The sequence below is a fragment of the Suricata suricatta genome, chromosome 5 (assembly GCF_006229205.1).
Source record: "Suricata suricatta isolate VVHF042 chromosome 5, meerkat_22Aug2017_6uvM2_HiC, whole genome shotgun sequence".
In the NCBI taxonomy this organism is placed as follows: domain Eukaryota; kingdom Metazoa; phylum Chordata; class Mammalia; order Carnivora; family Herpestidae; genus Suricata; species Suricata suricatta.
In genome coordinates this window covers 118,670,499-118,684,858 of record NC_043704.1, presented here as the reverse complement: position 1 = coordinate 118,684,858, position 14,360 = coordinate 118,670,499, and the positions used below count along the sequence as shown (strand labels likewise).

General features: G+C 35.9%; 1 protein-coding gene across 7 annotated transcripts in view; it reads right to left on the bottom strand.

Moving 5' to 3' along the window:
• ATR (ATR serine/threonine kinase) overlaps window positions 1–14,360 on the bottom strand; it is a 105,834-nt gene that overhangs the window by 81,828 nt on the left and 9,646 nt on the right. For 6 of the 7 annotated variants that reach the window (XR_003908835.1, XM_029940120.1, XM_029940114.1 and 3 more), the window contains exons 2-10: window positions 10,747–10,838; window positions 9,524–9,673; window positions 6,285–7,162; window positions 5,297–5,475; window positions 4,604–4,795; window positions 3,018–3,208; window positions 2,547–2,699; window positions 1,769–1,976; window positions 1,328–1,590 (exon numbers count right to left, since the gene is read on the bottom strand). Coding sequence is in view for 6 of the 7 variants with exons in the window: in XM_029940120.1 (XP_029795980.1) it covers window positions 1,328–1,590; window positions 1,769–1,976; window positions 2,547–2,699; window positions 3,018–3,208; window positions 4,604–4,795; window positions 5,297–5,475; window positions 6,285–7,162; window positions 9,524–9,673; window positions 10,747–10,838 (2,306 nt within the window). In the remaining variant the exon portion in view is untranslated. The remainder of the gene's footprint in view (window positions 1–1,327; window positions 1,591–1,768; window positions 1,977–2,546; window positions 2,700–3,017; window positions 3,209–4,603; window positions 4,796–5,296; window positions 5,476–6,284; window positions 7,163–9,523; window positions 9,674–10,746; window positions 10,839–14,360) is intronic. The other variant, XM_029940115.1, reaches the window with a different exon arrangement.

Genomic DNA, 14,360 nt, shown 5'->3' with positions numbered 1-14,360 from the left:
GGAGACACAGAACCGGAAGCAGGCTCCAGGCTCTGAGCTAGCTGTCAGCACAGAGCGCAACGCGAGCTCGAACCCAAGAACGTGAGATCTGACCTGAGCCGAAGTCGGAGGCTTAACCTACTGAGCCACCCAAGCGCCCCAATGTTTATTCATTTTTGACAGACAGAGCAGGGGAGGAACAGAGAGAGAGAGGGACATAGAATCAGAAGCAGGGTACAGGCTCCAAGCTGTTAGCACAGAGCCCAGTATGGGGCTTGAACCCACAAACTGTGATCATGACCTGAGCCGTAGCCAGATGCTTAACTGACCAAGCCATGTAGGCACACCAATTCTAAAAATTTTTTAAAATTTATTTATTTTGGAGAGAGTGCAAGCAGAGGAGGAGCAGACAGAAGGGGACAGAGGAAGTGGGTTCTGTGCTGACTGGCCGACAGCAGCAAACCCAATGTGGGGCTTGAGCTCACCAATCCTCAGGATCAAGACCTGAGATTCTCAACCAACTATGCCACTTTGGGGTCCCTAGAATTTTTTAAGTTATAAAATGACTAGTCACTTAGAGTTTGTAGATCATCACATTTTACAGACATAAACTTAAAAAGCACATTTGCTAATCTAAAGAACTGTGAACTAAGGTCAATCTTAGGTTTACTGTTAATCCTGTATTACAAGATTTAGGGAGTCCCAGAAACTACCTACTATAAATTAGTTTGAAAATTTGACAACAAGTTTCAACTTTCTACCCAAACAAATGGATCTTCTAAGTATTTATGTAAATCTCATGCTCCCAACAAACTCATACACTATTACCATTGGAAAAGTGGCTAAGAAGATACAATCTACATAGAGTCCTGAGTAGGGCAGTTGCTAAGTATTTGAAATTCCAAAGGTCCAAGGTAGTGGCAGCAGACACATTAAAAAGCTTCCCCAGTCTCCCTAAAGAGGATAGGGAATATTGAACCTCACGATATTAAACCAAACACCAGATATGCCCAAGTAGGCTATCAAGTCACATGAATATTTAAAAATCCAAAAATTACTTCCCTTGTTAGTGCTATAAGAGAGAGAGTTTGAAAAGATTTTAAAATATTAAATCAGGGGCACTTGGGTGGCTCAGTTGGTAAAGTGCCCATCTCTTGATTTCAGCTCAGGTCATGATTTCATGGTTCGTGAGTTCCAGGCCAACATCAGGCTATGTGCTGACAGTGCAGAGCCTGCTTGGGATTCTCTCCCTCTCTCTGGCCCTCCCTCACTTGCTCTCACTGTCTCTCAAAAATAAATAAACATTTAAAAAAGTTAAAATTTAAATAGGTCATAACAAATCACTCACCAAGTTTCACTGGACTAGGTGTTTTTTTTTTCAGTAGGAAAAGGAATGGCTTGCAAACAGAAGCTTTTAGTTGAGAAGATGAACATTCTTGTTGAGAAGTAACTTTCAGGCTCTTACAGAGTAGGTCAATATGTCCATGTTCAGAGAAAGGTTCTGTTAAAGAACTTGTCAAATGAAACATGCCATGAAGTGTACAGACAAGTTGACCAAGAATACAGGCAAATTCTTTTTTGACAAAATCAGAATCATCTTTGACTTTATCTCTGGGGAGAAAAAAGAAAAGGTACTAACTAAATCTTACTTAATTTTGTGGTCTAAATAGTCTAAATTCTAAAACTAAAGGCAGCATTTGCTGTATATACTCAGCAATATACATATATTTGCATATAATATTATCTTTCCAATCAAGTTATATATTCAAATTAAAATATTAATACATACATAAGAATCTTGGGAACTCTGTTACAAGAATTCTGCTGCTGCAATAAGATAAAAAATCCATGAACACAACTAGCCCGGATTACTTCATGGGAGCTCTGCAGGGCCCAGCTATAAACTGCTGTTCTCCATTCAAGGAATATTCTTCTTGGAAACAAAGTTAGAAGAAACACACACTGTGACTGTGCCTGTGGTGCTGAAAAAATTAAGTCTATTAAAAAAGATTTCTAAAGGTTAATTTTAGTTTACATACACATAAATATACATTCATTTCATATATATTCATTCTTCGATGTAAACTCAAGTAACATTTCAAATACATATATTTAATTAAAAGCACCTTTTAAAATAATAAAGCACATGTACTGAAAAAGGTCTATGTATAATCTTACTAGATAACCAGAGAAATGCAAATAAAAATCACACCCATCAAACAGCTTTTAAAAAAATCTTTTAGTTACCTTCTTAACATTTTTTTCTTTTTTTTGACAGGAAATATTGTAAAGTGTGACAAAGTGAGGATGTGAGGGATATGAGGCAATAGAAACTCATATTCTGCTAAGAGGAACGTAAACCGGAACAGCATCTTTGGAGAACCATGTGGCAGAATACCTGGGGTGTGCAATCCTACAATTTTTCCAATTACTTTTTAGCTGTCTAATTACTTTTTGAATTGTTAAAAATGTACCCTTTTTTAATTACTGAAAAAAACCAACCCAGCAATGTGTTAGATGTCCCATATAGAGAGAAACCACACACATAGATTTGTGTGACCACTTACAGTAGCTATCTGAAATCCTCTGGCTTAATGCTAGAAGATTAGTGGCAAATGTAGTCAACTTTAAAGAGCCATCATCAGAATGGGAATGAATCCACGGAAGTGAGAGCATTCCACATAAATCTTCCAGAATATGATCTTCAAATGAAGTTTTTACTATAGAAACACACAACAGGCAATTAATTATAACTTTTTCCTTACTCATACTTATCTGTGTCTTTTTTCTCAATAAAAATAGATGTTCTAAACATCAAGTAGAATTACAGCATTCAATGAACGAAGGTTCTTAACATAGAGATGATGAGGTCTGTAGACTCAAAGAAACTAAATGTGGCTTTATAAAGATTTGCATCCATGCATTTTCTACAGGATCACAGCATTCTTCAGAAATTCTCAAATAAAAAGATTTAGTAATTATATTCTACACTGATGACCTTTAAAGGCTGATTTGTTCTAATGTTTATTCATACTCACCATGAATATAAATCAGAGCATCATATATTTTCACCACTTTATCAATAACTGCCTCCAGGTCAGGTTTCTGAACAGATTCTAACAAATCCCTACATCTCTTAAGCACTTTTGTGTAAAAATCCAAAGACATCCAAGTTATCACTACTGAAGGTTTCTTCTTACATTTCTGTTGACAGTCCTTTAAATTATACCTGCAGTTAATACATTTTTAAGACACAGAATTATAATAAATTGTGTTATAGTCCAACCCTCTAATGCAGCAATTCAAAAGAAATTATGAGTATAAAACTAACATAACTCTAAACCAACTCAAAATAATATGCTAATCAATTAATAGGCCATTATTATTTTAAGTTTAGTCTCTTTATGTCAGTCTAAATCACTCTTAGGATTTGGTAATGAATTAATCTATGATATTTAAATGCAGTATCCCAGGCTTAAAATATGACAGAAGACATCCTTGCATAATTATTAACTGACTTAGTAAACCCTTTCTTAATAATAGAATAGCTTGCAGCCTAATTAGCTATTCCTCCAAGTTGTTTCAAATTCTAGATGTAATACAATCTGAAATAATGCAGTTTCTCTAAAATCTCATTCATAACTTTATGAATAAATGATCATGTAAAAAATTAACAAAGAATTTTGGTCTATAACTTGGCCGCACAAATAAGACTACATCTTCAGATACGATTCAGAATTGTTTTTCCTGATAGAATAATTAACCCATATTAAAAGTACTAAACTGAAAATATACTTCTAAGGAGTAAATTCCTACTCTTGTTATCAAAAGAAAGTACTCTTTTGACTAAATGTTTGACTAAAAGAACAATGACTTTTGAGTTATATAAAAATGTGCTCTGCTACATTCTAATTATATGTGCCCAGGGAAGTTCAGACAAAGTCTTGTTCGAGGAAGTAATTAAGAGAATGGGAACACCAGTTTACCCTCAAGCTGGACCCAGAACGTCAGAGGCTCCTGATCCCTTTTTCTCCTGTCCTTAAAATATATAATCTACCTACTGGTCTCATAGTGGGAACTGTTCCAGAGGAGACACAGCCTGGAGAAAGTAAGGGGTTGTTGAGACCATCTGGGCTGAATACATGATTTAATCCCATTAAGTCCTCCATATAAACTTCTAAGATTCTGGAAAGCAAGTTGAGAGAGAGCAACCTGTCTTTCACAGGTGCCCAAATTCTCAGTAAGTTCCCTTGCTTATGAAACCTCCCACCTACCAATCTTGAGCAGTCCGCCTCTTTCTTTAGTCTCTCTTTGCCTTGCACACATGGGACCAATTTACAAACCATCAAGTCTCAATATCTCTAAACCTCAATCTCTAATTTGTAAAGTAGGGATAATAATATTTACCTTACAGAACTGTTGTAAAGATTAAATAATACATGTATACTACTAAGTACAGTACCTAGCATTTAGCAGGTGCTCAATAAAAAACAAATTTCCTTTTCATTTCACTGAAAAATCTATGTTCTCACGTCACAGAAACTGAGTGAATAACGAGGTCTCCTAAAACAATACATGCACATTTATTACAGGAAACCCACACAGAAAATAGAAGCTGTTTTACCAGTCCGTGTTTTGATGAGAACAATGAACAGCACACAGAGCAGTCAGTTGTAGGACAACCATAATTCCTTCTAAAGTCTCGGTAACAGGATTCTTTAGACTACCATCTTCAAGGGAAATCTGAAGGGATTCAGCTTTCTGTTTTAGTGCACTCCATAATACGCTCTTTTTGTTCATATCCACATGTTTAATTCTGTAATTAATTATAACCATGGTAAAAAGATATTCATATTTAATATAAATTTGGTTCAAATGTGAATATTTAAAACAAAAGATAACATGTAATGCCAACTGCTGAAATTTATAGTACAACAGATTTAAAACAACTTTCAGTACTAACTGAAGTATGGGAATTCTTTGATCACATCATATAAGAAGTTTATTTATTAACATATTTTAAACTGCTGATAAATATGCAATCTCAGAGATTTTTTTTAGATACTAAAAAGTTAAATCAGACAGGCCAGTAAAAGCTTAAAAAAATCTTTTAAGAAAGATTTTAAGAAAGATGTAGCCATGTTATCTTTCATACTAGAATGGGCTACAAGTATTAAAACATTTTAAGCATTCCTTTGACTGTATTTAGAAAGAATGAATGGTATGTATTTAAGTCAAAATACTTAACTAAAGGTGATTTTTAAAAGTGAATAAAGTCTTATTAAGTGACTAAATACAAACTGAATGAAGATCATACTCCTCAGTCTGTTTTGGTGGTCTTTTGGAAGAGTTTAGAGACGAGCTGAGTCGACGCCTTTTGGATGATATTACGTCACTATCACTGCTGAGGTTTTCCTGTTGAATTTGGCACTGAACCTCCTCAATGATTTCCATACTTTCCATCTTTAAGGCGGCATAAAGTGGGCCCAACAAATACTGAGAAAGTAAATATAATAATTTCAAAAACTCTCTCTTAGAACATGAGACTGCACAGACTGCAAAAATTCATTAGGTTGTAAGTTTTCTAATAAGCTATTTTCAGAGTCTGATCAGGTAAAACAAAGACCTAAGTTAATCTATATAATTTCACAGTCTATAAATAAACCTATATGTGGTTCTGTATCTACAACCTATGGTCCTCTAGTCTTAAAAGTCTTAAGATAAATTCTCTACTCTGTTTTTCCTTTCACTAAAATACTACTAGGAAAAACTCTATAAGGGAATTACTAAACTCTCTTACTATAAATCCAGCAAAACTTTTAGGTAAAATAAAATATTTATTCAAGTTACTGCACGTTTTATTGTACTGCTTGTCTCTCACAAACCAAACAAGAAAAAAGGCATAATTTGGCATGACTAGTACTATGTACACATAGGTTTCCTAAAAGTGGTTGGTTATAACGTGTCAAAGATAAAATCTAGGTGAGTGCTCAGTTTTAGCAATTAAGTTGGTAACTGGCCTCATTTCAATTAATAATTCACTAAACATGCTTACACTTCACAAATCCTACTTTAAAGCCTGCTACCCCATTGGCAGTTCATTACCAAGTTAGTGAACAAATTCTTCTCAAATCAAAGTAAAAATCCATAATAAGAGCCAAAGTGGATTGTGAAAATCATTCCATTCTGAATATACATTATTATTAAAGATAATTTATTTCCTCATGATTACATCTTACATACATGCATACACTTAAGTTGCAAACAAAATACATACTTATCAAGTAATCTTAAAAATTACTTACCTCTGCATCTACCTGAAATCCAAGCATTTCCACAAGAACTTTACAAATGTTTCTCACATAAACCTTCCTGACTTGTAAAGCAGATTCATACCCCGCTGGCACATATTTAAGGAAATACTGCAGTAAGTGGCACAAAGCTGCTTTTAGCAAATCAGACTTAAGCCGCATAAGCACACCATCTTCAAACATGACACTGAGTTTTTCCAGCAGCATATTTAAATAGACAGGTTCAATATTTCTATAAGCTTCTGCTTCAAAGGGAAAGAGTGTTTTTATCAGCTTTGATAATGGCTCTTCACAGAGTTTCAACTGGTCAGCATCCATTTCTACAAGACGTTTTAATAATTCCAAAAATGACCTGAAAAAAGTGCTGGCTGGTTGGGCTGGTAATCCTCCAAGCTCAAAGAGTTCAGTTAAAAGGCTAATTGCTAAGGATTTAACTTTTGGACTACCATACTCTAGCAGAATACAACCTATCTGCCAAAGTAAGAGTTCTTGCCTTCTAAAAAACACAATTGCGATAATACGAATAAGAACTGATAATAAGGTGACTTCAATAAATTCTAAATTTTGCATGCTCATGAATTGCAAAGGAGCTGGTTGTAAATATCCCACATGTTCATCTAATTGACTTAAAAATCGGCTAACTACCACTGGCCATTCCACAAAGTGTCCCACTGCATTTCTTTTATGGAGGCAAATCACATCTTCAAAAAGATGCAGTAATTCCTTTGTCAATACTCCAAAAATTGCTGGACTCTTGCTTTTAAAAAGAAATAATAACGAGCAGATAACTTCACAGATTTTCTTGTGTAACATATGACAGGATGGAGTTGCTGCAATCCGCAGAAGTCTTGTTATGATCCAATTACTGAATTCTTTGAAATAAAAAAGATATTAAATAAGTCCATCAGAAATGTTAATTAATTTGCTAAATGCTTAATGACTCATTAAAAATATATTTTTTCAAAGAGGAGGAAATCTTTTTTTTTAATTTTTTAAAAATGTTTTTTATTTATTTTTGAGAGACAGAGACATGTGAGTAGGGGAGGGTCAGAGAGAGAGGAAGATACAGAATCTGAAGCAGGCTCCAGGCTCTGAGCTAGCTGTCAGCACAGAGCCCGACGTGGGGCTTGAACCCATGAACCATGAGTTCATGACCTGAGCCAAAGCCAGAAGTTTAACCGACTAAGCCACCCAGGCACCCCTAAAAATTTTTTTTAAGGTTTATTTATTTTTGAGAGACACAGACAGTGTGTCAGTGGGGGAGGGGAAGAGAGGGAGACACAGAATCTGAAGCAGGCTTCAGGTCTGAGCTGTCAGCACAGTGCCCAACACCGGACTCGAACCCACAAACCATAAGATCACGACCTGAGCTGAAGATGCTTAGCTGACTGAGCCATCCAGGTGGCCCTGATGATTCATTTTTAAAGTATAAACCTCACTAACAAAACAGTCTAAAACATTTCTCAATGGAAATAATAGTAATTTAGAGTACCAATTTTCGAGAATCAAAGTCCTAGCTTTTTACTTTCTGGTTGTGTGAACTTTTCATCTCTCTGAACCTTTGTAACTTTATCTATGAAAAGAGAATAATGAGGGTTACCATGAGAATCAAGTAAAATGATATATGTGAAATTCTCAGCATAGTGCTTAAAGTTCAACAAATGGTTACTATTCTCACTCCTTCAACAAATATTTATTGAGTGCCAACTCTGTCCCAGCTGCATAAAAACAAATCAGTCATAGTCCTCATGAATCCTGTAATACAGTTTCTAAAACTTTTTGATCACAACTGAGATACATTTTATATTATGAACCAGTTTACATATGTATAGTTATTTTATTTAAATATATGAAACAAAAGTTTCATGAATCTATTGCATGCAATGTATTACGATATTGCTAATCTATTATATTTTATCTTCAAAACCTGTTGATGGATTATGACCTTTGCTTAAAAAAGTGTCGTAAAGAATATAGACAGGGGTGCCTGGGTGGCTCAGTCGGTTAGGTGCTGACTTTGGCTCAGGTTATGATCTCCCAGTACCTGAGTTCGAGTCCTGTGTCGGGCTCTGTGCTGACAGCTCAGAGCCTAGAGACTGGAGCCTGCCTCAGATTCTGTGTCTCCCTTTCTCTCTGCCCCTCCCCTGCTCATGCTCTGTCTCTCTCTCTCTAAAATGAATAAACATTTTCTAAAAATTAAAAAAAAAGAATATAGACAAACAGGTATTTATAATACAGCTTAGTAAGCACTGTGATAGAAGAAATACAAAATACTGTCCTGACAGAGCAAAAAAGAAGGATCAACTAAGCCAGTGCTAGGACAGGTGGTCAGAAGTGCTGGTCAGAAAAGATTTTTTGGAGGGCATGCTATCAAAGTTGAGTACTGAAATTCAAATAAACAATTTTAGGGGCACCTGGATGGCTCAGTCAGTTGAGCATCGACCTCAGCTCAGGTCATGATCTCTCAGTTCCTGAGTTCAACCTCTGCATCAGGCTCTGCGCTGACAGCTCAAGAGCCCAGAGTCTGCTTCGGATTCTGTGTCTCTTTCTAGCTCTCTGCCCTTCCCCCACTCACACTCTGTCTCTCTCTTAAAAATAAAAAAATATTTTTTAAAAATTAAAAAATTTTTAGTACCCTATGAATTGTACAGAAAAAAGATGCTAGCTTTACATCTCTTTACAAGGAGGCCAATAAAGGGACAAAAATAGTAGGAACAATAAGGATAAAGCCTAGAAAAAAGCTTCGGTATTTAGGAGTTGTTGTTCTTAAAGGGCTAGATAGGAAATATTTTAGGCTTGAGGGCCTTTTGACTTCCATGTCAACTACTCAATGTTGCCTTTCTAATAGTTAAAGACAATAAGTAAATATTAAGTAAAAGCATGAGTTTTCCAATAAAACTTTGGTTACAAAAACAGGCAGGAGGTCTGTGGGCCACAGATTGCTAATGCCTGATCTAGAAGAAAGATTATCAAAAACAGAAAAAAGAAAACTGCTTAAGTGTCCAATGGCAAATAAACAAATTTGATCATTTCTGTTCCATCCTGGGCATCTAGTTTACAACGAAAGAAAACAGTAAGGATGCATAAAATAAAACTAACCATTACCATTTTGCTCCTTCACATTTGTAGCAAATTTGACCAAAATATGCATAAAATGTATATGTTCAGAAGAGCAGAAGAGGGTACAGTTCATAAAACCAGTTGCCAATGAATGCACACATAGTAGGACTTACCAATACAACTGCCTTTGGCCTCATTTTGCCCTTGGCTTCCGTTCACATTTACAAACATAAGTGGGGAGGACTTCATTATATGCTGGATGAAATCAAGCAACATCACAGAGGTTGGCTGGGAGTCAGTTTTCTTTACAAGTTCTACCGCAACTAAAATAATAAAAAATTCATCTTAAAGAGTCATGACAAATGAAATGACAGTTCATTTGTTACGAAACTACTTTGGTGACCAGAATTGTGTCCAATACAGTGCTCAGGATAAACTGATGGGGCTAAACTCTACAGTCCTATCTTTCTAATTTTAAATGTTTAAAAATCATGCACCTTCATCTATTAAGTATCCATTCACCAAATACATATTACAGGCCTACAATATGCCTGGCACTGTACCAAAATCTGAGGGAGAAAAAAATAATACTTCACCTGAACAGGTGAGAGAATCAGACAAATAAGCTAATAATTATAATATAGTATGTTAACTGCACTAATCCACAATAAAGGAAATAAATGAGTGTCTGGGAAGATGCTGTGAAGGAATAGAATTTTAGTGACTGAAAAAAGTAAGGCTAAATAACTATTCTAAGTCATAAAATCTGTGCCAAATTTGAAATTAAATTTATGAACCATTAGCCAAATGCTACTGGCTAACAACTCACTGGATCTTACTACCTCCCACAAAGTCACCAACTCTTAGAGTTTTTAAATGGCATTTGTTTCTCAACCACTAGTGAAAGACCTAGCTAAAATAGGGTCTATATCATTAGAAATGGCCATTTTTTTATCTATTATAATATCATATATCAAAGAACTCCATAGAAAGTAGCAGAAAATCTAGATGACAAGCAGGAAAACAGAATTACTTTAAATGCTTAAGTCACATTATGTAGTAAGTTAATATTGTAGGGGGGCCAGGGTGGCACAGTTGATTAAACATCTGAGTCATGATTTTGGCTCAGGGTCATGATTCCAGGATCATAGGATTGAACCCCATGTTGGGTTCCACACTGCATTTGTAGCCTGCTTAAGATTCTCTCTCTCCTTCTCCCTCTACCCCGTGTGCACATAGTGCATGCAGTCTCAAAAAAAAGTTAATATTGTAAATAATTCGTTTGAAGACAGTAACTATCATAAATACTAACTCTACATTTAAAACTACAAGAAGAAAAATGCTAGCATAATGTACATATGGAAAAGAAAACAATTTAAAAATAACTGTTTCTTACCAACATTTACATCTGTAAGTATTCGGTCAATGAACTGACATAGAATTTGTCTTGGCTTCTGTACAACTGTATTATATTCTTCTGGACTGGCACTAAAATACAAATAAAAAGTTTTTAACCCGTAAAGAGACAATTTCATTTGTAAAAAATTCTCTAGTGTTGAATTTGTCGAATGTGTTTAGTTTTAATGTTGATATTCATTGTATCCTTCTGCTTAAAAATGAAAGAAAAATCTAAATGCATGTTACCGATTTGAAAGGGAAAAACATGCTAAATGATACCACAGGCATCCAATATACAAAATCTAGACCTGCCCTGCCTGATATGGTAGCCATTATTTATGTGGCTATTGAACACTTGAAATCTGGTTAGTCTAAATTAATATGTGTGCTTTAAGTATAAAATATACATTAGATTTTCAATATTTGGTACCAGAAAGTGTATATCCATTAATAACTTTATATTAATTATACATAGAAATGAGAGTATCTATATTGAGTTAAAATATATTATTAAAAATTAATTTCACCTATTTCTTTTTTTACTTTATGTAATATAGTTACTGGAAAATTTTAAATTCTACATGTGTTTTTCATTTTATTTCTATTGAGCAGTGTTGATCTAGTCTTGGCTACAGAACACAGACTCTTCAACAAATAAATCCCAAAGGGGGAGAAAAAGGCGGGGAGGAGAAACCTATAATAAAGACCTAAGAGCCCTATCAATCAATGATAATCTATGATACTACACTGGATTCTGATTAAAACAAAACAAAACCCCAAAAAAACAAAAATAAAAACTATTAGCAAACTGTACATGACAAACTGGGAAAATTTAAACACAGACTAGATATTTGATGTTATTTAGAGATTATTTTGGGGGCGTCTGGGTGGCTAAGTCAGTTGAACATCTGACTCTTGATTTCAGATCTAATTGTGATCCCAGGGTTGTGCTGGGCATGGAGCCTGCTAAAGATTCATTCTCTCTCTCTCTCTCTCTCTCTCTCTCTCTCTCTCTCTCCCCATGCATGTGCATATTCTTTCTCTAAAACACAAAAAAAATTATAAAAAGTTAAAAAAAAATTTTTTTTAGCATTTTTTTCTTTTTTTGAGACAGAGAGAGACAGAGCATGAGCAGGGGAAGGCAGAGAGAGAGGGAATCACAGAATCTAAAGCAGGCTCCAGGCTCTGAAATGTCAGCACAGAGCCCGATAAGGGGCTCAAACTCATGAACCTTAAAATCATAACCTGAGCCAAAGTCGGACACTTAACTGCCTGAGTCACTCCGGCTCCCCTCAAAATTTTTTATATTAAAAAAAACATTAGTTTTCGGTGTGATAACGGCACTGTAATATGGTTAAAAAGTCTTTATGCGCTGAGGGGGCAAGATGGGGGAGAAATATGGAGTTCCATACTTCCCGCCTGTATCTCTCGAACAAAGAAGGGCAGAAGCCAAAGGACTCTGAACTGCAAGAGTCTGTGAGGAAAACAGATGGAGTCCACTAAGAAGACAGTCTCATAGGTGCTTGACTGCGAACTAGGGAAGATCAAAACAGGCCAGAACATGGAGGCACGGAGAGGAGGGAGACAGAGAGACAAAGGGAAGAGAAAGAGGGGCTGGGGAATTGTAGAACTGTGCCTGGAGAAGAGAGAAAACTCAGCCCAGGATGGAGAGGGATCCTATCATCCCATCTCTAACCTTATGACTTTCAGAGAGAGATCCTATCTCTAACTGCAGAGCTTTCTTTAGGCTGGGTGACCCAGTCACAGAAATTCCCCTGGCTTAACCGACTGAGCCACCCAGGTGCCCCTTCAGAGAAATTCCCCTGGGATAGACGATATGAAAGGGATACAGTTGGCATCAAGAGGACTCCATCCCCTGCTTGGATCCCTGCTAGGAAATGTCCTGGATTGTGGGATTACATTTTGGGCACATTCATTAATGTGCAAGGAGTAAGAGCTCGAAACACAGGTGGGTACAGGGCATAAAACACGGCCAACTTCGGCTGCACCTGAGGCACAGTGAGAAGAGCACTCCATATACAGCAGAAGAAGAGGAAATAATATAGACCAGGGCAGAAATAAACAATATAGAATCCAAAAAAACAGCTGAACAGACCAATGAAACCAACAGTTGGTTTTTTGAAGAAATAAACAAAATTGATAAACCTCTAGCCAGGCTTCTCAAAAAGAAAAGAGAGGGCACCCAAATAGACAAAATCACGAATGAAAATGTATTTATTACAAGCAATCCCTCAGAAATACAAGCAATTATCAAGTAATACTACAAAAAAGTATATGCCAACAAACTGGACAACCTAGAAGAAACAGACAAATCCCTAAACACACACACACTTCCAAAATACAAATGGGAAGAGACAGAAAATCTGAACAGACTCATAGCCAGTGAAGAACTTGAATCAGATATCAAAAAATCTCCCAAGAAAAGAGAGCCCTAGACAGATGGCTTACCTGGGGAATTCATACCCAATTCTACCTGGGGAATTTAAATACATTTAAAGTGGAGTTAAAACCATTCTTCTCAAGCTGTTCCACAAAATAGGAATGGAAGGAAAACTTGTGGACTCATTCTACAAAGCCAGCATCACTCTGATTCCCAAACCAGACAGAGACCCAGCAAAAAAAAAAGAGAACTACAGGCCAATATCCCTGATGAATATGGATGCAAAAATCCTCAACAAGATACTAGCAAATGGAATTCACAGCACATAAAAAGAACTATCCATCATGATCAAGTAGGATTCATTCCTGGGATACAGGGCTAGTTCAATATTCACAAATTCATTAATATGATACATTACATTAACAAAAGAAAAGATAAAAAACCATATGGCATATAAAAAAGAATTATCCGTCATGATCAAGTGGGATTCATTCCTGGGATACAGGTCTGGTTCAATATTCACAAATCCATCAATGTGATACATCACATTAACAAAAGAAAAGATAAAAACTCGTATGATCCTGTCAATAGATGCAGAAAAAGCATTTGACAAAATACAGCATCCTCTCTTAACAAAAACCCTTGAAAAAGTCGGGAGAGAAGGAACTTCTGTAAACATCATAAAAGTCATTTATGAAAAGCCCACAGCTAATATCATCCTCAATGGGGAAAAACTGAAAGCTTTCCCCCTGAGATCAGGAACACGACAGGGGTGTCCACTCTCACCAATGTTGCTTAACATAGTGCTGGAAGTCCTAGCATCAGCCATCAGATAACAAAAGGAAATAAAAGCCATCAGAATTAGCAAAGATGATGTCAAACTTTCCCTGTTCGAGGATGACATGGTACTCTACATGGAAAACCCGACAGACTCCACCAGAAGCCTACTAGAACTGATCCACGCATTTAGCAAAGTCACAGAGTATAAAATCATCATATAGAAATTGGTTTCATATTTACACACAAATAATGAAGCAACAGAAAGAGAAATCAAGAAACTGATCCCATTCAAAATTGCACAAAAAAACCCCATAAATACCTAAGAATAAACTTAACCAAAGATATAAAAGATCTGTATGATGAAAACTATAGAAAACTTATAAAAGAAATTGAAGAAGACACAAAGAAATGGAAAACCATTCCATGCTCAC